Raw genomic sequence first — 27,841 nt, 5'->3', positions numbered from 1 at the left:
GACTGAACTGGACTGCACAATATATTAGAAATAAATTCAGGTAACACTTCAGGACGGTTTAAAGTTTTCCATACCTCTATTGCCCAAGAAACACAGTAGTTGATGTCTATTTTTCTTTGGGACAAGCTGCTTTCTCCCTGTCTAAGTAATCTTAGCAATTCAGTTTGTGTTACCCAACACATTCTCTGTCTCAACTGCTAAAGGTTACAATAGGCAGAATCTAAAGCATTGTCTTGCGTTCAGAAAAAGAAACCTCCATGCTTCTCTGCTGCTCCGGCTGAGGCTCGGTGAGAGACTCTTGCTCATTAGACTCTGCAAAGAACAAGGTTAGGTGTTTGAGAGCCTCACAATTAATTTCATACTCTAAAAATGAAATAATAAAAAAGTGTGTGCTGCTTCAGGTCTGCAACCACCCACAGCAAGCCAGCCATACAGTAAACCAAAAAATTATAAATAGGCATACTTTCAGGTTCACAGATTGTTATTTTTGAGTATGCATCATCCTGGCTGTAGACTACACGAGGTGATACTCACAAAATACATACAAAAGAGTTCTCACTCCAACTTTTAAATATTAAAATTATTAAACTAATATGTGTATGATACTTGCGTCAAAACAATGTTCAGATTTCATCTGATGGACCAATATGATTTTTTAGAATGTGCACATCTTGTATGTTTAATAGCAAACATCGCTGAAGCTTTTCTCAATCTAATTTCTTTGAATATAATGCAAATACCATGTAAAAACCTTCTGCCCCAGCATTTCCTACCTGTAACTGAAAAAATGCTTGAATTCAGCCAGATTATTCACTGATGTTGTGTATTAACGTTTAACAACTAACAAAGTATCTTGACAAACATTTAGGTGCTCCAGTAGAAGGCAGTGAAAAAGACATTTGTCTTTAAAACCCACCAACTGGACGCCATTCTTCAGATGCCACAGGCTTTTACACAATGCTCCGACTGTACAGTAATGGGAGGGAAATTTAGATAGCATGTGCAGCAGGGATATCCATTCCTGGTCATGGGAAGTCTCAGTCTAGTCAGTCCAGGGGTCCCCAACCTTGGTCCTGGGGAGCCCCATCATAGCAGGTTTTGTAGGTCACCATTAAATCACCAGTTTTTAAAGATTTCAATTGAATTTTATTTTAATATTTTATATCGCCCTTCATAAGACATCACGGATCACTTTCAAAATTATATACATAGACTACACAAACAGGGCTGCACAAATACTGAAAAAGGAAATGTAGTGTATCATAGTGGAACTGGGGTGTCCAGTGCCCAATGGTTTCTCTCTCCTCCAGGCAATAGTTGTCTAAAGTGAAGCAGCATTTGAATGGCAATATACTGTATCTAAGGGCCATATTGGGAGAGGTTGTGTGTATTTTGAAAGCAGTTGTGCATCTTCCATTGTGATCAATTAAATGAGTGATTTGTTAAATTTTATAATTTAGAGATTGTTTAGGACACTGGTATTCACTTCTAGTCCTGGAAGGATGCTGTGCCTTCTGGTTTTCCTTCCACCCTGGGATCTTTTCATTTAATCAGCCTACACTACCACTGTTTCCATGTTGTTACTCATTAAGAATTTTAAGTTATCTCTAAAAGCTAGTGGACAGTGGCCCTCCAAGACCACAAGTGAGTATAAGTAATTTAAGACTAAAATCTAAGTTCTCTTCATCCCTCAAGGACCATAGCTCTCTTAATCGAATGGATGATTTACTTTTTTCATTAACTGCTTGCAGGCATTGCTCGTCTTTTAAAACAGATGACCCATGAGACTTATTGGACGGGGACTCTCCAGGACAAATATTGGAGACCCCAGCACTGACTTGATTGGGGAACAAGGTTGATTAGGACCAGGGATAGAGAGCTCTGGTACACAATGTTGAGAGTCGGATATAGTCGTGGTGTCATCTTCATTGCTGTTGTTTGAATTGGTAATGTGTCGCCCTGCAAGACAAAAGGCACAGTGTAAAGCAATGATGACGGCTGTTGGTTTCACCACTTCATTCTAAGTTTGACATGTCAACACATACCTTGGACAGCCCTGAATGGTTTACATTGAAGTAGTCTTTGAAGTCCTTAGTGCTTTTTGGTAGAGATCTTCAGATAGTATGAAAGTTGGTTTTGTGGAAAGCAATGCTCACTTAAGATGGTTTGCATTTTATTGAATAACCAAATGTCCTTGCTACAGTAGGTCTTTTCCAAAGTTGTATTGAAAAAAAAACAACAACAACATCTGCATTCCATTACAATATTTCAATTGATTTTGAATTATCAGCCAGAGTTCATGTTAAGGGTTTTGTTATGCGAGCAGTTTCTGATGCTGATTGATGTACAATGAATGAATTTATCAGTTAGCTGATTAATTGCTCTGGTTAATGCCCCACAAGCCAGCGGCCGACCGTTTTGCAGACTTTAATTTCCAGGAATCTGTAAAAACTGGTCTACCTGCAGATCACATTTCACATTACTAACATAGGAAAAACAGGTAACCTTCATTCTTGCCCTTTTCATTTAGAATACACAAAATACTCCCAATTTCCTCTAGTAAATTTACGTGGTCCATATCTTTCTTTAATTTCCTGGAAACCCATACAAGTGTAACCAAAACTTAACGATCTGTATTACTAACAGATAAGAACAGAAATTACACTTGATCTGAGCCAATGAAGTAAGTAAAGAATGACTGTGAACAGTGACTGTGAACTAGGGTCCCTACCTGTCCAGGCAATGGCAGGATTGTTCCTTTATTTAGGCGACTGTAATACTTTCCATATTTTAAATGTCCCATATTGTTGAAGGACCCATGATTTTAAGTTCAGCATCTCTCCTTAACATTATTTTAATACATGTAGTTCTCCCCTCTTCCTGAAATGTAAGCTGTTCTGCTACGGACGAGGTCTTGCTATTCATTCATTAGCATAGGCACATCTGTTCTATTAACCTGCACTGTTAGTTCTTGTATTTTATTGGCTATACACAACTGTAGCAGCCAATCAACTACGCCAGACAACGTTGCTGTCAGCAGGTACGTTGCCGAGTGCTGTACAGTTTTGGCGTAGAAGATTAGGCGATGTAGAGTGGAAACTGATTCTGAGGATTGTTTAGAGCACATTTACACAAATTGACAAATTGTCTACGAAAGAGAATGGTTATCCAATAAACTGCAAAAAATAATGTAAAAGTCAGTTTTCACAAGCCAGAAATGTTTTTATCTTAGTAACACGGAACAAACTGAAGTAGTATGCAATACATCTGCTTAAATATAGGTAAGATTCCAGTATGTGGTGAGATATTCACAATAGGTTATATGTCCCGGCAATATGTTGTGTCCCGGCTTTTTTAAGTTTGAGGTGGAAACTTCAGGTCTAGTCTGCTTGTAATTATCCAGGATTGCATGAATTTTTGTCTTCACTGTAGAGCTAATAAAAATATGAGCTTAGTGTGTCTGTCACTGTTTTTTTCTTATTCTGAACTCTGAGCGCCAAATGAAATTAAACATTTTATGTTCCTGTATGATGGTTTGCACGGTACATTCAGGTTTTTACGGAAGTAAGGCCATTCACACCCTCTTCTTGGATTAGTAATTTCATGCTTCAGTATTCTGTGCGGGTGCACATTGAGTCAATGTACATCTGACCTGCAGGACGTCTGGTAACTCCTGCACGTGCTGTGATGCTGGCCCCCCTGCGCCTGTGCTCTGGAAAGAATGCAGGTCTTGCACAGTTTCTGACTTCCTGATAATTCGAACAGGGATGGCCACTAACCTCATCAAGCAACCTCATGACTCAGAGAGGCCTTAGACGCTGTCCACTCCCTCTTCCATAGTAAGAAAGCTCCTCTTCCCATGGTACTGAGACAGCGACACGAAAGGGACATCATTTGGATCACACTTATTTGGTGTGGCTGCATTATTATAGCTTAGCAGAAATTGCAAGTCTAACATTTCTATTTTAATCTTAAGGATATATAGATACAAGGAAGCAAATAAGATTCCACTATCCAGGTGGGCAGCATAGTGTCGCAGTGGTTAGCATTGCTGCCTCACAGCGCTGGGACCCTGCGTTCAATTCTGTGTGGAGTTTGTGAGTTCTATCCCCATGTTTGCGTGGGTTTCCTTAGGGTGTCCCGATTTCCTCCCACAGTCCAGAGACATGCTGTTAGGTTAACTGGCTTCTGCGAAAATTGGCCCTGGTGTGAGTGTGTGCATGTCTGTGTCTGCCCTGTAATGGACTGGTGTCCTGTCCAGGGTGGACCCTGCCTTGCACCCACTGTTTGCCAGGATAGGCTTCGGCTCCATGACCCTGAACTGGAAGAAGCATTTAGGAAACGGGTGGATAGATATTGGTAATAAACCCTCACTTCATGCTTCATGCTTGTTACATTGTTACACAAATGCTATGAATGCAATACAGATATTTAAAAAAAACAGTTTGTCCACTGTAGCCATTCCAGGAAACTCAAAACATAAAAAAATAAAAAAGCTCACATGATGAGAAACCATTTCCATGCGTGTTACTCTGTCTGGGTGTGTCCAAGCTATGGAGAAAATTGATCTTTTTTTCTGCCTCAATGATCTTCTTACTCCAGTCCATAACAGAGAATAGGCTTGGAAAATGATCTGGGAACAAAATGACTGTGAGATTCCATGGACATTATTATGTGGGTGTTTTTTTTTTTATAATTCCAAAGGCGAATATCACTGGGTGTATAAATTTGTTCTTATTGGTGGGTAGGATTGAAAAAAATACTCCCCCGTGCTTTCTTACATTACATTTCTTGGTGAATTCATTCATCCTGCTTTAATTAATGCATGATTTAGTTTAGTAGGCTTAGACCTCAATGAACCTACTTTTTAATACCATGCGGCTTTAAACAATCTGAATAGCACTGCTTGCATCTACTGCACCTTTTTTAGAGTACAGGCGAAGCACTCAAAAATATTGTAGAAAAAAAAGGCATTTGTCATGTTTCCCTCTCTCTCTTCACTCCACTGCAATCAAAATAAAATATTTGATTGTGTCTCTCATAGTGCTTAATAGTAATCTTCTTAGAAATGCACTGACTGTGAAACCACAGCCATCAGCCGAAACAAAAGGCTCCATCTGTGTGTTAATTTTAATTAGTTTTGGAAGTACTGTGTAACTCTATGCCAATAGAGCAGGATTTGCTCTGAACAGATGAAAGCTCCAAAACACAAGGCAATAGATGATTGAAAGACACGTGGCTCATTTGCTCTCAAAGTTTAACTAAACACCAGACTCCTTCAAAGAGATGGTGCGTGTCCACATTCTTGTGTCATTCTGAGCCACAGCCCACAGATAATCTGTTTTTGCAGCAATCAATCGGTTAGCCAGCCAAATTCACCTTAGTGTGGTCCCCTTTCATTCAAGTAGAATATATGCCAGAACTGTTTCAGAAAAACTGTGCATTGCTAAAAAAAAATGCCTCAACTAAGAAGTTAGATTCAGATAAAGGTGATTAGATTCAGACTGTGTTGAGCTCCTGGAATGGTTTGCTTCATTTAAAGTAATTGCAACAAGTTCTTGTATATTGTTGTAATACCACTGCATCAACAAAGACAGATGTCAGCTTTACTTGTATGTGTATGATGATAAAAATCCAGAAGTACATAGGAAGCTGAAAATCTGACAATCTATTAATAACTTCATCTGCACTTATGCAGCAGTTTATATTTAACATGAGGTACTACTTTATAAAAATAATGGCTTTTCCTTCCATGGGACAGATACCTTAAAAATAATGAAAAAAGTCATATGAAGAAACACTAGCTGTCCAAAAACTGATTCTGAAGTATGCACTATATTTTTTTGGGGGGGAGTATGGTAAACCTGGTCAAGAAACTGGTTTTGAAAGGCAAAATAAACCTGGAAGTTGCTGTCCAGAATCGGGATAGCTCAGAACAAACCTGAAATCCGATAGCGTTTCCATTTCCAGAAAGCTTTCCCCAGACATGTGAAAGTGAAAAGAAACTAAAACTAAATCGCTGAATGGTGCCGATTGGATGTGGTGTCGGTGGAGGTGGTGGTTAAAACTGAAAGAAGGCGAAATTGGCCAAGGAGGCTAAGGGGAAATGGGTTAGCGATGGGCCTCTCATTTCCTCATTCGGCAGCCCTGCTCTTTCGCTGATGCAGCAGGCCCAGAACACAGGAGGAGTAAGGGAGTGCAGGCACAGAGTGCCAGAGAGCACCACAACAGGGGCCAAATCAATAAAAGGAATATGGGGGTGTGGTGTGTGAAGCACTGAGTCTTCCATTATATAAAGCCAGCTGCTCACATGTCAGACATCTCAAACTCCAGGCACTGGGAATGGAGATAGGGACACCTGGAATACACAAATCAGCTGAGATCGTACATTTTGTTGACCATAACTTTTTGGAGAGCGCAAAACAAAATGGGGATGAAGTGTGATTGTTGTTCCTGGATAGTGACTTTTCCAAACAGCTTTTTTTGGATAACTGCCCCCTGCCCCTCTGTTTTCCCTGATTGCATTGCTTTAATTTCCCCTTAGTTTTTTCCTTCAGTGGTCCTTGAATTTGAGGGCATTTCTCAGTGTAGCTGGAGGTATATAAGACATATGTCTATACCTTAGTACAGGGAAAAGGCATGAAAACTGAACATAAAATGTAAGTCTTTAAAATACAGTTTTTATTGACTGGTTACCGTCCTTCGAAAATCAGCACACTTCACATCAGACCTGGTGTTTAAGAAAGCATTTACAATGTGTTTAACGAGATACATAAACGCTTCATTTCATATGTAATAAAGACTGCAGCAGAAGGGTTTCTTGCTGAGGATCTCTGGCCTTGTTGCTGCTGTGGCTTGCAACAAAAGCTCAAGATAGCTTATGTACTCCACACTCACTCATCTCCTAGGAAGAGTTGATACTGACCTGCATGGGTCTTTGTCCCTCTTTAATTCAAAGTGGTCTATTCCATTTTGCCAAGTGTGTGGTGTGGAGGGTTTTCAGTATGAGGTTCCTACTGTCATACACACACAGCTCTGTTTCCAAGTGTAAGAAATTAGGCCATCCAGCCAGTCTCACTGCCTTAGTCAATCACTTGCGTTTTATGAAGCCCAGATCTCATTAAGTGCTTGCTGAAGGGTCCCAGGGAGTCTGTTTCAGCGACACTAACTGGAAGTTTTGTTCCAGAATCCCTCAGATCCTTCGCATCAAGTCACATCTCCTGTCCATACATGTTTTCCTTAACATTTTCTGCTTCTGTCTTAGTTTCCTTGTTTTTCACTGTAGCTGCCAAAGCAGCCCTAAACTTTGTCAATACCTCTCAGGGGTTTAAGAACCAAGGCTGTCATCAATGACGAGATGACGAGATGTTAAGGTGGTTTCTCAGTGCTTTGAGAGAGGGGGGAAAGAAATATACGAATGGATTCTCTTCGCAAATATATTTTTCCCTCGCCATAGAGTTAGGCACAATTCCCACCCCAACACCATTAGATATGATCTGGCGTCTACACAGCCCAACAGCACAAGCAGAAAGGGGACCAAAGGTTAGTTTATCCCCATGATTAGCTCCGTCCTCAGATGCTTCCCATAATTTGTTTGGGATCTCGAGAAGGAAGTACAGTGAGCCGCTTTGTTGGAGCGTGGGAGGGAATTCCATACACCTGGAGATAAAACTGACCTATGCAAACCAGTGACGCACAAAGGAAAAGAGCAGCCGGCCTAGTTTAACCACCGTGTACCCTGAAGAGGAAGTCGATTTCAGAGCTGGAATCGCAGTTTCTGCGCCTTTTGCTGTGGACGCGAGCAGCAGGCAAGGTCAGGGGGACAGATAATACAGTTTAAGGCAGCAGGGGCTGTGGATTTCTTATAATTCAGCTTTTATGAACACAGTCTGGGCATTTGGCCTGATGATCTCGGCATACATGATCCCATAATTGTGTAATAACCGTTTAGCTTGTCAGCCCAAACTTGTTTTAAGTCTTTGTTCCACCAAAACACTTTCTCAGCAGAGAAATCGCTTTTTAAAATGATCGTTTTATATGTGTACACAAATACAGGCCTAAACCAAAGGGCACAATAAATATGGATTTTAAAATGATAACAGAAGCATTTAAAGTAAGAACTTTAAATGGCCTTTCGTGCTGGGAAGTGAAACTTAATCTACTGCAAAGTTTTTACTCGAGGGGGGAGCACAGTAATACTTCTCTCTGTTGGTGTGGCTACGTCGCAAAACAAAAACACCACAAAAATTAATGTCTGAGGAATAACGGAAGGGCTCAATTTGGATTTTATTAGGATTTCCACAGGGGGTTATATACATATCTCGCAGAACGCCTTGCTTTTAAAAGGCAGTCTACCTTACCTTATCCAGGTGTGTTGCCATGGATCACTGCCCGGTCCGAGTAGGGAAGACGGTTGGGGACAACCAGCGTGTCTGCAGTTTCCCTACCAGTCTTTCCTCTCTGATGACCGACGCGTAATTTCTCACACCCTGGAAGGCGAGGCTGGGTCAGCGGATTCATTCGACGCGGTTTTCCAGTCAAAAAACACTCCAACTAACCACGTACTGCGTCTGCGTCGCATTTATGTTGCCCTTGGGCGTTGAACCGAAAAGTGCTCCGACTGGGACGCACGGAGAACGCCGCGTTTTCCCAGACAAAATTCACGTTGAGCTGTAAATCCAGAAAGTATTTGAATCGGTTGAAAGGATAACTTTTTTGCGCCAGTCGCAGTCAACGCCGCAGTGCGCACACCCCAAAGCTCGCGCGCCGGAGCACGAGGCCCCCAGCGTCCCGCTTCGTTTCTTTCCGCTTCGAGTCGATGTTTACGCTTCTAAGCGCGCTAGCTGAAGCGCACAAAACCGTCTCACCAAGAGCCACTGCCTCTCCAAGAAAAACTGTTCCCCGAAGGACGTGCTAACGAACCCGAATACCATTATTTCCCCCCGAACTGTCGGGCGAAAGCCTGTCGCTGAAGTGGTTGACGTGTCTTGGCCCGAAGTAAGCCGGCAGGTGTCCCCCCCACGTCTCGGATCCAGTTTGTTTTCAGTGAACCGTTTAGCTCAAGAATCGTCTCGAACATGGACGCGTAAACCCTTTATTACTGAGATCAACAAGTCCAAAGAGGTCTTCTCAACCCCAGCTAAGACACCGCAAAAAAATAAAAATCTGGTCTGAATGCTGTTTCATCTGCTGCCGTAGGGACAAAGCGTGAGTATCGTATTCAGTAGGCCACGTTACAGTCATATAATGGAATATATTATAAAATATCATTTCATTTATTAAACAATATTGTATGTGGTTTGATTTCACAGTAGCTCTGGTGTCCTTGCTGTGGTGTAACATAAAATTAGAGGCTATGAAAACGGAGCACAAGATTATCTGAAGCTCTGTAAGTACGTCCCTCAGCAGCATCCCAGGGAGTGCAGTTCAATAGGGAGCTGCTTCGGCAGGCGGAGGCTGCAAAGGAACAAGTGAAGGTTTATTCCTTTGTGAAAAGAGAAGAAAAGACAACGTTTCGGCTGTGTGTGGAGCCTTCTTCGGGTGTTTTTCTTCTCTTTTCAGCATATAATAAACCTTTACTTGTTCCATCCCAGGGAATGGACGATAAACGTAATTGTTCAGCTTCAACGGCTTCCAACTTGAGTTTTTTTTGTAGTTGGGAGTTTCGTGCGTCCATATGTTCAAAATCTGAATACCAGGGCGGCCAAGGCCCAGACAGCGGACAGTCGGCGCCGGTCGCAGGGTCACAGGTGGGGGCCTGCGCGCTGAGCCTGGCCCGCTTCTTGTCGGGGGAGGCCCCGGGTGTCATCGGTGGCGGCGGAGGTGCGCTGGAAACCCGCAGCGCAGAGGAAGAGGAGGAGGAGGAGGAGGAAGGGAGAAGGGGGGGCTGGCGGCCGTAGGTGTCGCTCCCTGAGACGGAGCTGGCGCTGCAGCAGCTGTGGCGAGATGTGCGGTGGATGTAACGCTTTCAGGATGATTTGAACTAGAGTGAAGCCGCCCGTACCCCCCGCCTTCCCTCTCTCTCTCACTGACTTTCCCTCCCACTCCCCGGTCGGATCCTCTCGCTCGCTGCTACTCTCTGTCTGGAGGGCTGTGCGCCCGTGTGTGTGTGTGAGAGAGAGAGACTGTGTAGGTGTGTGCATAAAAACGAGATAAAGGTACGCTTGTAGATTCTTGCCGAGGACAAGTTATCTGAGGCACACTTACATAACAAGTAACTAAAACGGCTTATGTAACGAAGCGAGAGAAGGCTTTCCGCTCCTTAGCTTGGTAGTTAATTGATCAGAGGATCTCATCCAGCCATTTTTCTTAGTGGAAGCTAAGGGGATGGATTTCAACATCGTGCCTGAATGGCTTGTTCCACGCTCCCACAACTCTTTGTGTAAAGTAATGCCTCCTCTTCTCAGCTTTCAGTGTACTTCCACTCAGTCTGCACTTGTGTCCCCTGTTTCATTATTCACTGTTGGTTCTGGAGAAGTCCACTGGGTCGACTTTGTTGATGCCTCTGAGGATTTTGAATTCAAGGGTCTTTTCAGTGTAGGTACCATGCTTGTCCTCTGTGCTTGGGGGGAAAAAAACCTCACAAGGGCACTTTTCTTTTCCCTGTGCTCTCTGCATTAGAGTTTTATGGATCAAGCATGTGGTGCTTTATGAATCATTTTTCTCTCATGTAAAACTGCTTGTATTTTGGACTTGGTTTAAAATTCAGTCTGGCAGATAATAATTCTTTGGCCATACAGAAAAGCAGTCGCTTTAGAGGCCACCTTTTAATTGTAAACTAGTCATTTTTAGCTTCTTGAAAATTAATTTATGGGCTTCCTGTAAAGGCTTGAGCTGTTATTAAAAAAAGGCCGTGTTTTGAAATGGTGACGGGCAGATAAGACTGATTTGAATATTCTTTTTTACCTGTGACGCAGCTATTCATGTGAAGACATCACAACCACAAAACCTAACCCCTGGTGACTCCATTCTTTTTTATAGAAAGAAACATTCTCTGTAAAGCCATTACATCGTCAGTCTGTAACTCCGTCTTTCTTGTGAGCAGGAACAATTTAGAAGAAAGGGCAACTGCGAGCGAAAAAAAAAAATCTCGCTTGTTTTGATGGGGAAATGAAATTTGTTTCGAATCCTTTTCAGAAGGAAGCCCACGGTGCCCCGTGTGGGTGTTAGGAGGAGATACGCGCTGAGTGTTGAAAGCTCTCAGTGGCCCAGCATGCCCTTCTCCAAACCGCCCTGGCAGTAAGGAGTCTAAGTGGGTAAGACTAAGTGAGCTGTTAGAGACAGCGCGTCTGGGCCCATATAATGTGAACTCCACACCGCGCTTTACCACGAGCTGAAACCGCAGATCGTGTGCTGCTAGTAATTCTCAGCTGTGACAGTTTTTTTTTTGGGAGTTCTTGTGTTTGAGTTCTCTGTGTTAACACAGTGCAACTTTCCTCCTTTCTTCAGCTGTTGGTTTTACCGTTTTTTTTTTCGAAGAGCGCAGCGGGCGGGCAGGCGGCTGGCCGGTGCGCCTCTCTTTTTTTTCTTTTTCTTTCTTTTCTTCCTGTGCCGTTGAAGGCCCGGCTCTCGGTGACTCGACCACCTCCAGCCGCAAATTCCCGGCCCCGGGTCTCAATGGGTGTTTTTCCACTGCGCCGAGGTGTGAAGTCTGCTGTCAAACAGAAAGCTGCTGTCACCCGTTGGGTTTGTAGTCTTTAACTGGTGAGAAGGGCAAAGATTTGGTGTAATTCGGGCCTAATTATGTTTTCGAGATATTAATCCAATTAGCCAATTCAGTTTGAGGAGCAGTGAGCAAGGCAGTCCAAGTGACAGCTCTAAGATATACAGTATGTGGTTTCATTCAGGTAATGGGGAAATCAGGAGGTCTGGTCAGTTCCAGTTGAAATTTTTACCTTGAATTCAAGGGGACTGCTGTTCCAGGAAATACACCCATAATCAGAAGAAAACCCCCATCGCTTCAAAAGTGAAAATGAGATTTTCACTGGAGTTGGGGTTTTTCCAAGCCCCAGGGCCTGATGACCATGTTGGCAGGGCTCTGACCCCCACAAAGCTTCAAAACATCCAAAATGTCCAACAGGGCGGACAAGAACACCAGCTGGAGATGCAAGCGAAACCAGTCACTGGCGTGAGGAAGAGACAGCCGTAAACAAGGCTAAGTTTATCTATCACTCTTGGTAAACCCCTGCTAGACAGAGCACAAGCTTCAGCCTGAATTGCCTTGGCCTGGTGACACCCCGAAAAAAAGATCTGACTGAGGAGTTAGGCACAGTTGTGTCTCGTACAGAGTTTCATATGCCATGTGTCGTGTGGCTGGTCTCCTCTTTGGTAGAGGGTTCTAAATGAGGACGAGGAAGACCCAGGTGAAGATGGTGGGGCTGTCACCTGCTACAGCCGCATCGAGACCCAAAGGCCCGAAAATCAGTGAATGAGGGGGACCATACCGAGGATGCTTGCAAGCTGCTATCTTGTCTGAAACATCCCTTTTTCTAGTCATCTCTCCCTGGTAGGGGAAAAGTAAAACTGGCACAGGGCCACAGGGGTGGCATTTTCATAGACCTGCAAGGTGCTGAACAAGTGTGACAGATTCCCTACAGCGATTAGTTCAGTGCAGTCTTTGCACCAGATTCTGTGTCTCACGGTGAGAGGAAAAGCAAAGAAGACACACCACAGCACAAGCATAAATACTATCAAAACACCCTTGGCCTTGTGAGAGTTTTATTGTCCCCCCAAACGACATCAGATCTGGACCAACAAATGTCGCAGTGACTCAGAAATCCTAAGCAGAAGAATTGTCAGGTACTGGGGTGAGGCCATACAGGCCATTCCTGCAGTTCCTGTGGAAAGACTGTGGGGTCAGGCTGCAGCCTGTTGTGGAGGATAGTGTTGTGTGCAAATGTTAAGAGGTTTTTTTCTTAAGATGGTATTGAAGGCAGTTCAAGATGTATTTTTTAATGCTAGATGTTGTATACTTTTTTTATGGTGTTGGGGGAGGGAAGACGAGTTGTTAGTATTTTTTTTTAATGAGCGAAGCTAAGAAAACCAGTGTGCTAATTCTAGGTGTTTGGGCATGGTATAGAGACCACTCCCCCCCCCCTTTTAAATTTTAAGAATTATTTAAATTCAGAGAGTAATTTGTGATTACAGTACATAGCACACCTCATGGCAAATGTTATTATTTGCCATATTATTTTTGTCTCTTTTACTGTGAGTGATCAGATAAAGAGGTGGAAGTCACAGTCTTGACATGAGTCTGTAAAAGGTTCTGTTTGCAGGTTGTCATTATCCTACAACATCCTCGCAGGACTTCCTTCTTTAGAAGGGGTGCTCAAGCGTGCAGTGTTTCACAAGCTGAAGCAGAGCCTCTAGCTTTATCTTCACGCACACTAATCTCAATCTGAATAGAAGCCAGCGGCCAAATTGTGGTCTGCCTCTTCTTCTGCAGAGAGAGCAAGCTGGTGGTTTCTGAGTCAACTAGTGCAAAACCCCAGCAAAATCCCTTAAAACATACATCCGTAACCTTGTCCTTCAAGGCAGATTTAAGTGATGTCAAACAACAGTCTTGTAAAGTAATGGAACCGTCATAGAGGGGAAAGGTTGTTAAGGTGATCTTCAGAGTAAAATCAGTGCTCCTAGACTCTTATTACACTATGCGTTTGGTGCAGGGCTACAAGGTCAATCCAAGATCCATGTTCTCCCCTAAGAACCACGATTTATACTTCTGATTTTAGATTGAGTCTATATGGAGCGAAATTCAGCATGGAGTTTGCTTTACAGCAAGAAAAAGAAACACTTCAGCATCCTGTACATGAGGAGGAATTGATGCTACTTACAAAGGATATTTTTGTGAGCTCTGTTTTTAGGACAAATTATTGCATTCAGGTTTTTTTATTAATCTATAAAAAGAAGGACATTAGAACCACTGGTAGCACTTCTGCAGTTTGTGTCCACTGACGCTTGTCCTTTGTAGTGTAAACACGAAGTGTCAGAGATGTTACAAATGTTTGTTTTTTAATATTTTTATTAAAGGAACTATTAGCAGTGCATAATAGGTGGCCTATTTGGTTAGATAAGAAAGCAAACAAATGTGCATATCTGGCCAGTCTGTTGTTTTACACTTGTGTGTTTCGCCATATCACCCTGCAGCTCACCACTGGTAGCCCACTGAAGCTAAGCTAAGCAGGTGTGAGCCTGGTCAGTACCTGGATGGGAGACCTCCTGGGAAAAACTAAGGTTGCTGCTGGAAGAGGTGTTAGTGGGGCCAGCAGGGGGCGCTCACCCTGCAGTCCATCTGGGTCCTAATGCCCCAGTATAGTGACGGGGATGAGACGTAAAACCGAGGTCCTGACTCTCTGTCAGAGGAGGGGTGTAAATTTCCCAATGGCCCTTACTGATCATGGACTCCTAATAATCCCCCTCTATGAACTGGCTTCATTACTCTGCTCTCCTCCCCACTGATAGCTGATGTGTGGTGAGCGTTCTGGCGCACTATGGCTGCCGTCACATCATCCAGGTGGATGCTGCACATTGGTGGTGGAGGGGAGTCCCCATTACTTGTAAAGCGCTTTGAGTGGAGTGTCCAGAATAGGGCTATATAAGTGTAAGCAATTATTATTATTATTATTATTATTATTATTATTATTATGTAAAAGCAGCTAAGATCTGTGTTGTTTTACAGCTTGTTTGTATGTTTAAAATGCCTGTGAACAGTGTATCTCTTGTACTGACTAGTACCGGCCAGTCATGAAACAAGAATAAAAAACAAAACTGCTCTGATCTTGTTGTTTCTTTCAGCTGGACCTAAATGAACAAACAAGATTTATTTTTCATTTCAAAGTTCGGGATTTTAATTTCCGTATGAAATGCAAATTATTTCCATTATTATATTATTTCCAAAAGCGGCAAATCAAAAATGTTTGAGAGCATGTTTAAGTCATTCCAATCAATGTTATTATAAGGTTATTATAAGTTCAGCTATGTAAAATCCTTAATTAATCTGAGCGTTAGTTTAATACGAAGAGAAACAGATCGGTCATGGTCAGTGAAGTGCTGGTTCTGAGGCACCGTGGATTGCACAGATTGTCGGATTTCACCACAGGTTTTAGCAGAAATAATTCTCAAGAAGTAGCCCCAAGCTTCAAAAGTGAAAACATGTTAATACATGCAAGAGTTATTTTCTGGAATGAGCAGAGGTGTCAAGATCAGAGAAATGGCGGTACGCCTAAAGGCTTCCTCTTGTACAAAAGGGCGGATCTCTCGGATTCAAATTAAAATTTGCTGGGGGGGCATATGCCTTGTGTCGTGCTTTGCACTGCGTCGTCTGTTGAGACCTAAAGGAGTTTGTGTGGATCGAGTTCTCCTGTGAGCGGGGGACGGGCGACCGCGCCACAACCTCCCAACCTCCTGGCACTTCCTGCAGTGGCAGCTGGCAGTGCGAGGGGCGTGGAAGCGTGGCTGCCGCGCGCTGGAGGAAGCAATGCGATGAGAATGGCGCAGCTACAGTATTTGGGGCAGGAAGTTTATCTGAAAGCGGTGGTGTGTGTGGGGGGGGTGGGGGGGTGTTGAGGTGGAAGTCGGGTGACTATAGTTTACGGTTCCCGTTGCTCTATAAAAGGAGATCCCTCGCGAGACAGGAAAGGCAAACTTGGCCCTCTAGAGCACAGAGGAAGGCCATTACCCATCTCTCTCGCAGAACAGAGGCCTCCTGACAGGAACACAGGCCTGTCCACTTTTTGTTTGTTCATCCACCTTTTTGTTGAAGGAAGCCACAGTACTGGCTTCCACAACATGGCTGGGTACCTTATTTCATGTTCCCACAAACCTCTGGGCAAGGAGGTGCCTCCTGCTCTCGGTTTTAAATTCACTTACAAGTAGTTTCCACTTGTGTCCTCCGGTTCACATTTCACTGCTGACCCTGAAACCCACTGGGTTGACTGTGTCAGCACCTTTGAGGATTTTCAGTACCTCTATCGGGTCACCTCATTCTCTTGTGTACTCAAGACTAATGAGGTTCAGTTTGGATCCTTTCAGCCAAAGGCAAACAGAGCAAATAAAATGGGGGGAACAAAAGGCATGGATTTCAAAGGAGTAGTAGGCAGTCATTGGTTATTTCATTCCCCTAAAAGACCTTGTACCAATTCTTAAGTGTTAATAGGGGCAGGAACAGTGAGTTCAGCAGTAGAACAGAACTGAAATACCAAGACTTTTTTTTATTTTTCATCCATCCAGTTTTCAAAAGCTGTTTACTGTTTTCTCAGCTGGGGTCATGACCACCCACATGTGTTGAATCAATCCACCAATTGATCAATGTTCCAGAGCAGTGGTGTGCATCTACCCTAGCATAATTCACATCCTCTAGAATTACTAGGCCCCACCTCATCACCTCATCTAGCAAACACCATGTGCCCTGTCGAGGCAGCAGGGGCAATTACTAGGAGTTTCTCTGGGCAGCTCAGCATTGCACAGCTCTGATGTGTCTGTAAGTGTGACTGCAGCAGATTTCAGGAAATGGTCAGACTAGACTGACTGTCTCATCCATTCTGGCTACAGGAGGATACTTGATGTTAAAGACTTACATTACGTAGTGTGTCTGTAACGTGATGTTAACTGTATTGACTCCACCTCTTTTTCCTGATTTGGACAGATATAGCTCCGCACAGTAGCCCACGTGAAATCTCTGCTCTGGATGTCTGTGTCTTAACACTGCTTCCCTTTTCTCTGCCACCTTCCCGACACACACTGACAGCAAGGTTTGAAACAGCAGCTCCTGCAGGCAAGCAGCGAGTGAACACGAAGGCATGAGAATGTCCTGAGAGAGGAGGACAGGGTCCAGAGAGGAGACACATAGTGGTCCTTTTCAGTTATGTAACTGATTTTGCAGACATTCTTGTGTTCCTCAGCGCACACAGCCAGAGAGAGGAAGCTGTGCAAAGACTCTTCTTGTTGAAACAAAGTGCTGCGTCTGTTACGCCAACCTTCGTAACCTTTAACAGTACTGTGGCTTGAGTTTGACTTCCGGACTCATAGTTTGACTGTGACTTCACACACTCATGCACACATTTGTGAGTTCCACATGTAAGCTTTCAGCAGATAGCTAAGGGATGAACTAAATAAGCATTTTGAGCCCCCTAACTTAACTGCACAGGCAACAGCTGTAGGCCAGCAAATTGAAAAGTCTTTGTTTTTTGTACTGTTTTTTGTATTGTCGAGCTTTTTGTGCTGTCAAGTATTCTGGGGTTCAAACCTAAATTTGATCCTGCTCAATGACATTTTCTTCCCTCTTCACATGTTCTTCCCTCTTCTTCCTGTTTCTGTTTCCTGATCTCCACAAGCTTCTCCTGGCACACTCAAACCAAGCGATCCACAAGTGGTGAAGAAGCCCTCTTCTAGTTTGTCAAAACCACTTTTGATGTGACATCACTTTTCGTGGTGCACACCATCTCAAAGCACTTTTACAAACAAACTAGTTGGTTAAAAAACAAGACCTTCAATTTGATCTCAGAAAACAGGAGATGAAAAGCTGTTGCAGCCTGTTTAATGAAAGCGCCTGCGAGCTGGTGGCATTTTGATCTTTGTTCAGTTTGAAAAGCTCAATGTTTGTGCTTTGAGTCCCACAATAGAGCTGATCTTTCTTCTGCACAGAACGGTGTGTGTACCACAGTGGTTGACTCTGTGCACCTTGCTTTTCAAAGGTAATGTGACATTTTGCCTCTGTGAGACCTTTGCCTCCGCCCAGAGCCCCCGATGGCTTCACTTTACAGTAAGCGCAGGCAGTTATAGTAACAGTGTCTTCTTCTGGCTCTCTTCCAGGAGCTCTGCTGTATAGCTGTGCAGAAACATGTCCTCCTTCCATCCTTTTCACCTGCTTCTCAAGAGACGTAGTCTTTTCCAGCTCTTTGAGGTGCTTTCTCAGGACATTCAGAAATAGAGGTCCAGGGGTTCCCGAGTCAATAAGAATGCAAGATGGTATTGGTTCCCATACTTATTCATGGCTTTTTTATTGCCTCTCATTGTAGAAATAGACATAGATCTATATTTGTACAAAGTATGCTGCCGTAGTGCATGAAAATATCAACCTTTTCAGTATAATAAAGTGTTTTGCTTTTGCAGTTCTGAAGTGAGCACACTTCTGTGGCACATGTACCAGTTCCTCTAGTTGTTATCCAGTACTTCTTTTCTCCTTCTTGATCTTTATCTGCAGTTCGAGTTTCTTTGATTTGCAGCTTGCTCTGCTTCCTTGGGCCATTTGCATCTTCACAGCTGTGGTGTCTGTCCTGTTCATGAATTGTCATGGATTAAAAACCTTCTTTAAACCATCAACGTCAGTGGATGTCTTTTATGAAATGGATACAGGATTGCATGACAGAGTCATTCTTTTCTTTCGGTTCTTACTTTTCACCAATCTGGTGTTAAAAAATCCAGATAGTACAAAACAGTAAAAGAAAACCTTCCTGTTTTCAGTACCTAAGAGGTGAGATTGACTATTCCTTTCTTTTCCCACCCTGCAGGTGTTCTTTGTTAATTTACAATTCATGAACAGCCAGCAGAAGGGATGCAGGAAGAAAGAGGAAAGCTTTCCTAAGCCATTCCCGATTGACACTAAGCACCAGGATTCTGGGTGTAGGATGAATTGAAAATTTTGTGTCCTCAATCGGGAATAAATTCCCTAATTTGTATTTTAATTTGGGGCTGAACAATCACTCTTCCACTGATGAAACTACATTAAACACTAAACTCTCTAGTGCACACATAAAAAAATATCAACAATAGTGCAGGTGTCCAGTTTTATCAAAGTACTTTCTTGTTTTTATAGCTATGGTTTAAAGGTCACTCTGCTTTCAAGACCATCTACATCGACCCTGCATTTGTGCACAAGGTTTGGCTGTCGAATTCTGATGTGTAAGGGTGTAATCCATATGTGCTTGGTGTTTTGTCTGGGTAGCTTCACTTGCTGGATTGTTGACTTTCAAGCACAAAAGATTTGCATAATTGATGGGTGGGGGGTGAAAGAGGATGTGTTGAATGTGGGTCAGGTGATAATAGCTTGAGGAAGTACCTTGCAAGCTTTTTGTAAAGGCCAGCCAGGGGAGACCACGGTCTGATCAAGCCTCATCTGGCCTGCCCAACACCTTTGGTAAAAGAGTGGTTGCTGAAACATGTATTTGTCTCATGACAGCTGAGAGAGATTCGGCCCGATGTGGGGTGAGTCCCTTTCAGAGAGCAGTGTGGTTAGCAAGAAGCGGTTGGTTTGCATTTCTGGTAAGGTATCTAACTCACAGAGGCCCCAAGTGTGGAAGCACAACCACATTAACACTGCAGAGTGTGGCCTGCTATAAGCACGAGAAGCATGAGACTGGTCTGTGCACTGTGGTCTTCTCTTTAAAAGCCCACGTATGAAATACACATTTTTCATTCCTATAGTGGTGAAGCCCCTCAGAAAACCTATATACAGCAAACTCCTTTTTCTCAACATATTCAATCGTCCAGCATAATTTTGCTCTTTTGTAGGATCACAATACAACCTTATTGTTCCTGTGAACAATAAGGTCAAACCCTTACCAGCTCCCAGTATTTTAATTTTGTTCATTTTCTTTCCATTCCTACATTTGCTTCTCATGATGTGTCCTCTTTTTAAGAGCAAACTGACACTTTTAGAAGACGGGGTCCGGGTACAAAGGGTTAAAAAATTATAGATGAAGTTGAGTACTAATAAGAAGCTGCACCGAATGTTTTTCTATTTATGAGGAACAATCAATCTTCGGAAATGTTTTTATTGTTTGTGAAATGACTTGTAGTCATGGTGAAAATATACTCTTGAGGAAGTTTTATTTATAAAAAAGGTAGGATTATGATGTTTTCTTGTTTTTTAAGACATAAGATGGGTTTCATCAATACCCCAATCAATAAATCAGTCCATATTTTTCAGTGAACACGATCATAATGTGGCTTTTAAAGACAGATTACAATAGGCAATAATGTGCAAGTGCTACGATAGAAAAGCAGGATTCCGATAAGGCCTAAAAACCACAGTTCTGATCTTCCTCTGAACTTGAGCTGAGGTTTAACACAACAGCTTGTTTTTTTTTTCAGAACTTCCGGCAGCTCCCATGTATCTGAAAGTACAGTACCTATCATCTTATATCCTGCCAAAGCTGCCTAAAGTTTGGAAAACAGGAAGTTATTATTACAGTTCTTAATACAAAGTTTGGATTAACTACCCAGAGTATACATGACACACACTTGTGAACAAATGTGCTGCTACTGACACATCAGACATGCCCCTTCACATTTTCACAAAACATTCAAAGGGTGAGGGCATAAGAAAGGTTACAAACAAGAGTAAGCCATTCTTGTTTGGTAGTTAGTTGCTAATTGATCTGAGGATCTCATCCACCTATTTCTTGAAGGAATCCAGGGTATCGGCTTCAACCACATGGCGGGCTAGCTTGTTCCACACTTCCACCCACCTTTGTATGAAGAAGTGGTTTATGATCTTGGTTTTAAATTTGAAAGAGTTGTGTATTTCAAATCATGTGTGAAGAGAACATTATAACCACTACATTATGGGCATCCAACATAAGAATTGCAACGAGTATTTGATCTTAAAAGGACTTCTCCGGTTAAATAGTTACTTCTTTTCATATCCTAGCCTTGGTGCTTCTACTGAAGTTCCATAGAATTGACAGCTCTGTGTCCCTCTTTCCCCACAGTTCCTGTGTCTGAAGAACATCCGGACATTCCTCACTGCTTGCCAGGAGAAGTTCGGGATGAGGAAGAACGAGCTGTTTGAGGCCTTCGACCTCTTTGATGTCCGGGATTTCGCCAAGGTGAGACTCTGGGACCCTTGGCCAGCTCAGTGCCCATGAAGGCGTACTAGGGCATTAGAGCCCACATAGGATGAGTGCCCCTTGCTGGCCCCACAAACACCTTTTCCAGCATCAACCTTAGGTTTTCCCAGGAGGTCTCCCATCCAGGTGCTGACCAGGCTCACACCTGTTTAGCTTCAGTGGGCTGCCAGTTTTGAGTTGCAGGGTGATATGGCTGCTGGCTAAGTAGTAGTAAGTAGGGAGTCAGTGGGATAAGAAAGCCTAAACACATGTCATTCTAAATACGTAGGCTGGATTTCACTCGAGAATTTCAACCCCTCCTTCTGTTTTTTCAGCTTTGTGTATTCTGGAGTGCTGTTGCATTTACAACTCCTGTGGTGGCAGGTGCATTGTATAATTTGTATAGACCCGGACAGTCACATCGGAGAGATACCACAGGTTGCTGTATGCAAACCAGCTCCCAGAACCTTTGCCCCCCCCACAATTTACCGCGTCTGTGCCTAGGACTAACTGGGCCACACTCAGAGGTGGCTCTTTCTTTACCTTGAATTGTTTTGCCTTTAATTGCCCTTTCCACTGGCATTACAGTCTGAATTTAGCCTGCAACCAAGACCAGGGCTTGGCATGTCTCCAGTAGTGTTGGTGCTGTTTGAATGGCAGTGTTGACTGGTATATTATCGGTGGGGCAAGCTACACTGTAGCGAACAACAGGCTAAGGCTGTGGGAAACTTCACATGGGGAGCACGTGGGGGACTGTGAGATTCAGGACTTCTGGGCGCGATTTTGAAACTGGCCCAGATTGCTTGACCAGAGATCCCGCCCGCTGGAATACAGTCATGCGGTTGGGGGGTGTCAGGTTCCCCAGGTCTGGTTGCTGCAGCTCTGCCAGAAGCTTCTAGGAAATGCAGAGTCCCTGGCCAACGATAAGATAAGCAGTGATTCAGGGTCCTCCCTGTTGGGAAAATTGAAACGAATTCACATCAGAAAAAGCAATATCAGAAGTCACACCAATTTAAATGAGGCATAAAAAAGGAAACAGAAATTAAAAGATTACACAGCGCCTTCAAGCAGCCCGTGCCTCACCCTTAGGAGCCACCATGGCTTCCAAGCGATTTTGCTTTGTCTGTTTGGGTTGTTTTTTCTTTTTAATGGTCTGGACGGAAAATGGTAAATTATTTTTTTTCTGAAGCAGACAAACCTGAAATTTGACTTTGCTGTAACATTCATTCTCCCTGGAAGTGGAAAAGAGACTCGATATGTGTGTGAGAGAGAAAATTCAACTAGTGACCATGCAGCGTGATCATGCATCTGCTACACATCCTTTCATTTTAAGCAAATCCATTACATTATCTGACTGAGTCCTTTTTTAATATAGCCAGTAGTGTTAGGCGGCTTTAGTCCTTAAGGCTATCGATTGAAGTCCTGATATTGTCTATTTAAATATCAGTCTGTCTGTAACCTTTTGTCTTTACATAATTCCATCTGGCAACCCGAACAAACGACTGATAAAAAGTGCATGATAATCTTTCTTTCCTTGTACATCTCTGGTGCTTCTCTGTGTTTCGGTTTGGATTTGCTGTGTTACTGTTACATTCAGTATGTGCATACAGTATACAGTGCTTATACATTAATGAATCTGAAAATCAATTCAAGATAAAGTATTCTTTCCTAAATTTTATTCAGGAAGTAAAAAGAGGACATTAAAAAAGTGTTGCACAACTGAGCGCCAGAACACACTGCGGCATGTATTTCACTCCCTGTGAATTTTTTCAGAATCTCTATGCTTGCAACACGAGGGAATGTCAGCAGAACTGACCCAGGAAATGGGATAACAGGGTGTGTGTCACCTAAAAACTAAACGGAACAGGAAATATGTGAACTGTTGCTGTACCTTAGATACTAAAATTAAACTGAATAATACATCTAAAACAAGGACGTTGGCATTGCATCTCTACCTGGGCAAACAGCTGAGGGCTCCATGACCTCTCGGTCTGAGCTGCGTCTGTAATGTGGAACTAATGATCAGCAAAGCAGGGAACTAGAAAGCCTCGGAAGAGTCATTTCAACTTCTGTTATCAGTAGATCTGGGTAGACCACTTGCAGTCATTAAAGGAACTGACTGATTCTGGCTGTAACATGGATGAATGGGGGTTTTGTGAAATTGCACATCTGCGAATCATTTATAGAACTCTTTCTCTCTGCTTATCAGGTTGTCAAAATCTCAGCCCTGTGCTAGACTGGGGGCTAGAATGAGTAAATCAGGATGCTCCCTGAATTATTACAACTGAAAAACCCTTTCTAAAACCTGAAATACAGCATTTAAAAAGCAAGGCAGGGCCCTAATGTCTGTCTTGTTTATGATTATCACTCAAACTAGCACCAAAGAAGACAACTTAATTACAGGCAGACTAATATGGACTAGCAGATTAAAAAAGCATCTTTCAGATGGCACTGTAATTAAATGTGTTGAGTTGATCTCTTTACTTTACTTTATTGTTATGTAGTCAGCATGAATCCTTAACAGATGAGTATTCATAATGGCCCTAACCACAACCCAAACAATATTCCTACAGTAACATTATCTCCTACTCCAAAAACATCCTATACAGTGCCTTGCGAAAGTATTCGGCCCCCTTGAACTTTTCAACCTTTTGCCACATTTCAGGCTTCAAACATAAAGATATAAATTTTTTATTTTATGTGAAGAATCACCAACAAGTGGGACACAATTGTGAAGTGGAACGAAATCTATTGGATTTTTGAAACTTTTTTAACTAATAAAAAAATGAAAAGTGGGGCGTGCAAAATTATTCGGCCCCCTTGCGTTAATACTTTGTAGAGCCACCTTTTGCTGCGATTACAGCTGCAAGTCGCTTGGGGTATGTCTCTATCAGTTTTGCACATCGAGAGACTGAAATTCTTGCCCATTCTTCCTTGCAAAACAGCTCGAGCTCAGTGAGGTTGGATGGAGAGCGTTTGTGAACAGCAGTTTTCAGCTCTTTCCACAGATTCTCGATTGGATTCAGGTCTGGACTTTGACTTGGCCATTCAAACACCTGGATACGTTTATTTGTGAACCATTCCTTTGTAGATTTTGCTGTATGTTTGGGATCATTGTCTTGTTGGAAGATAAATCTCCGTCCCAGTTTCAGGTCTTTTGCAGACTCCAACAGGTTTTCATCCAGAATGGTCCTGTATTTGGCTGCATCCATCTTCCCCTCAATTTTAACCATCTTCCCTGTCCCTGCTGAAGAAAAGCAGGCCCAAACCATGATGCTGCCACCACCATGTTTGACAGTGGGGATGGTGTGTTGAGGGTGATGAGCTCTGTTGCTTTTACGCCAAACATATCGTTTTGCATTGTGGCCAAAAAGTTCGATTTTGGTTTCATCTGACCAGAGCACCTTCTTCCACATGTTTGGGGTGTCTCCCAGGTGGCTTGTGGCAAACTTTAGACGAGACTTTTTATGGATATCTTTGAGAAATGGCTTTCTTCTTGCCACTCTTCCATAAAGGCCAGATTTGTGCAGTGTAAGACTGATTGTTGTCCTATGGACAGACTCTCCCACCTCAGCTGTAGTTCTCTGCAGTTCATCCAGAGTGATCATGGGCCTCTTGGCTGCATCTCTGATCAGTCTTCTCCTTGTCTGAGCTGAAAGTTTAGAGGGACGGCCAGGTCTTGGTAGATTTGCAGTGGTCTGATACTCCTTCCATTTCAAGATGATCGCTTGCACAGTGCTCCTTGGGATGTTTGAAGCTTGGGAAATCTTTTTGTATCCAAATCCGGCTTTAAACTTCTCCACAACAGTATTACGGACCTGCCTGGTGTGTTCCTTGGTCTTCATGATGCTCTCTGCGCTTTCAACAGAACCTTGAGACTATCACAGAGCAGCTGCATTTATACAGAGACTTGATTACACACAGGTGGATTCTATTTATCACCATCAGTCATTTAGGACAACATTGGATCATTCAGAGATCCTCGCTGAACTTCTGGAGTGAGTTTGCTGCACTGAAAGTAAAGGGGCCGAATAATTTTGCACGCCCCACTTTTCATTTTTTTATTAGTTAAAAAAGTTTCAAAAATCCAATAGATTTCGTTCCACTTCACAATTGTGTCCCACTTGTTGGTGATTCTTCACATAAAATAAAAAATTTATATCTTTATGTTTGAAGCCTGAAATGTGGCAAAAGGTTGAAAAGTTCAAGGGGGCCGAATACTTTCGCAAGGCACTGTATATATATAATGTAATGAATGTTGTTGTAATGTTACGTGTAGCCTGTATGCTAGGTGTTAACTGCTTCAGCGAGGTGAAGTGTATTTTGATTGGTTTTTTAATTGTTTTAGATTTTGTGCATGGATAAAACAGGCCAAGTAGTCTAGGATAATGACTAGACAGCACAAAGGTGTGAGCAGGCACAACGACCATACAGGAGAAATCTGGTGATCTGTATGCAGCTGCTGTCATCAGGATTACTGGATTGGACAATACATTAACTCCACCAACATACAGAAAAGCAAATCCTCATTCAGTGGGAATATTTCAAGAGGAAGCACTGAAATCTCAGAACTGTGTAACAAAGAGCCAGTCATTGTACCACGGGACCTTTTCATGCCGATAATCATATCTATCCCTTGATAGGGGAATGCAAATTTCAGGGCTGTTTAGGTGATATGTGAGGTGGCTGAAGGGCCAGCTTTGAATCACAGTGCACAGCAGTTACAGTAGGTCCCAACAGACACAGAGAGTAAAATATCTTTATTTACATCTCGGTAGAAGTTGTGCTTTTGAATGAGCTGTAAATTTGGGTACATGACTGCAGTGTCGAACAGTGCCACTAGAAAGTCAGAGACAGATATCAGTGGTGTCCTTGGCATCGCCTCTACAGCGGCACTGTCTCAGACAGTGCAGGCTAGAACGGAAGTACAATATGAAGGTGGTAAAGAAGACCAAAATATTTGCATGTCCGTGAAATTATTCAAAAGTTTGCAAAAGCAAAACAAGACCTGAAAAAAAGAGCAAAATGGCTCCTAAGTAATGCTGTTTATCGCCCTCTGGTGAATCCTGTAGACAGATCAGCACCATTTATGTCACAGCTACAACAGTAAGTCATTTACGTGCCCCTGGTCAGTGCTACAGCTAACACACATCTTTATACTGCAGGTAATCGATACACTATCAAGTCTCTCCTACACCAGCATCGCACAAGATCGTGGAATATTGTAAGTACAGCAACCTCTTACTTTTTTTTACTGTTAATAGTAACACACAATTAATAACAAGTTGTGGTGTTGAATAATACTATAGCTGCTATTTTTATACCATAGATTATCCTGAGTTGTTTCATTCCAAATTTTCAAGTACACACCCGTTAATGTAGGTAACTGAAAAAGACTGATGGGTGTACAGTGAACTCAGGTGTGTCTGATCTCACTTTTCTCACAGTTCTTTTGACAAATACTCCCCCTTTCCCCCCATAGACAATAAAAAATAAATATTTTAAATAACGTTCCATGAGAAACATCTTAAAAAGAAGAGGCCATAAAGCGTAGCTTATGTACACAAAAAAAAAGTTTCAGCTGTACTCAATGGTGCAGAAATCTTCCTGTTCAGCCTGAGTCCCTTCTGTGTGAAAAATGTATGTCTTTCTCCTTCCAGGCCCTTCCCCAGTGAAGACAGCGTCCCAGATGAGGAGATCTACAATGGCCTCTCAGATAAGATCGAGTAAGTGCCATTTTATTTATTATTATCCCCAAGGGGAATCCTGTGAATCCACATCTCTAATCATGATCACCTTTAATGAAATGCCTTTATCTGTAGTAATTATTTTTCACTGGAGATCCCAATAATTTTGACACACAGAAATGATAATTTCAGTCTTGCACCTTGATATGTTTACATGCATTGCTTGTTTACAGCTGAATTATAACTCTGATTTCAAAAAGCAACACCTAAGGAAAAATGAAGAGCCTTTGAACATGCAGAGGCATACATTTGAGCCAGAAATGTTTCTGTACAAGAAAAGGAAACAAAAAAAACGTGACACAGCTGTACAGGAAGTGCTGACTGCGACTCAAGATAGGAGGCCATGTGTGAAAAATAGCATTTTGTCACCTGCCATCCAATCTGTTCTCACAAGCTTATTAATTTCTATTAACAGTGCAATTATGGTACAATTTGACTGTGTTTTGAACTACGCATAAAAATAATTTTGCTTGTGTGGGACTAATTGACATGTAGGGATGCAAAAGGTCACTGCACATTTTGGTGTAGTTTCTAAATAAGTTTATTGTGAAGGCCCTTTGGAAAGCAGTGCGGGGTTGAAAGTTTTGTTCTTAAAGCTTACTCTGAAGTTCACACAAATGATTCACCATTGCAAGATACAACCAACTTCCTATGCTTCCTCATAAACATTGAAACATTGGGTTAGGAAAATGACTTATTTGGATTGAGAGTATATATTTGAAATCCAGCAAGGAAGGAATATTTTAAACAAGAAAAAAGCACACCTCACAAAATGTCAGCTGTCACACCTTTCTCAGAGCCGTATTTCACTGCTGCTGCTACGCAACATGACAGATGACCTTCATGAAGGATAAATCTAACCTCTGCATAATGTAATCACGTAAATCCAAATCATTTTCACTGCAAGCTTAATGCACTGTAGTTGAAGGAGGAATGTAGGTTGTGTGATTTTTGAAAATTTAAAACGGTAAACAAAAATGATGAAACAGACATACAAAAAACAACACAATAAAGACTGAAAAAAAAGCTCAAACTTGCTTAGGCTTTTTTGCAGTTTTCTTATTGATATAATAAGAGTTACAGTTTGTGGTAAAAGTGATCACAAAATGATTGGATGTATAAAAAATCAGGGATACATATTAAGGTCAGTCTTTTTCAAAACTTTCAAGAAAGGGATCCCAGATCTTGTAGAATCACTTCATAGTGGTTTGTCTCATAGAAATTAATCCTCTCCATTGTAATTAAGTAGAAGGTTGTGGGATTGTAACG

General features: G+C 42.4%; 1 protein-coding gene and 1 long non-coding RNA gene across 3 annotated transcripts in view; one reads left to right on the top strand and one right to left on the bottom strand.

Annotated features, from left to right (window-relative positions):
- Window positions 1-27,841, top strand: part of vav1 (vav guanine nucleotide exchange factor 1) — a 49,946-nt gene that overhangs the window by 625 nt on the left and 21,480 nt on the right. The window contains exons 1-4 of one of the 2 annotated variants that reach the window (XM_088603415.1): window positions 8,761-9,207; window positions 20,709-20,825; window positions 25,991-26,049; window positions 26,486-26,551. In XM_088603415.1, coding sequence (XP_088459541.1) covers window positions 20,766-20,825; window positions 25,991-26,049; window positions 26,486-26,551 — 185 coding nt within the window. In that variant the 5' untranslated portion in view covers window positions 8,761-9,207; window positions 20,709-20,765. Of the gene's footprint in view, window positions 1-8,760; window positions 9,208-20,708; window positions 20,826-25,990; window positions 26,050-26,485; window positions 26,552-27,841 lie in introns of those variants that run through there. The other variant, XM_088603414.1, reaches the window with a different exon arrangement.
- On the bottom strand, window positions 1,124-8,711 carry LOC148650042 (uncharacterized). The gene is made up of 3 exons (XR_015926004.1): window positions 8,361-8,711; window positions 3,780-3,865; window positions 1,124-1,959 (listed from the first exon to the last, which is right to left on the bottom strand). It is a non-coding gene; the product is annotated as an uncharacterized LOC148650042 (long non-coding RNA).

This window comes from Lepisosteus platostomus, chromosome 13 (genome assembly GCF_059453375.1).
Source record: "Lepisosteus platostomus isolate fLepPlt1 chromosome 13, fLepPlt1.hap1, whole genome shotgun sequence".
Lineage (NCBI taxonomy): Eukaryota > Metazoa > Chordata > Actinopteri > Semionotiformes > Lepisosteidae > Lepisosteus > Lepisosteus platostomus.
This window is presented reverse-complemented; position numbering and strand designations above follow the sequence as displayed.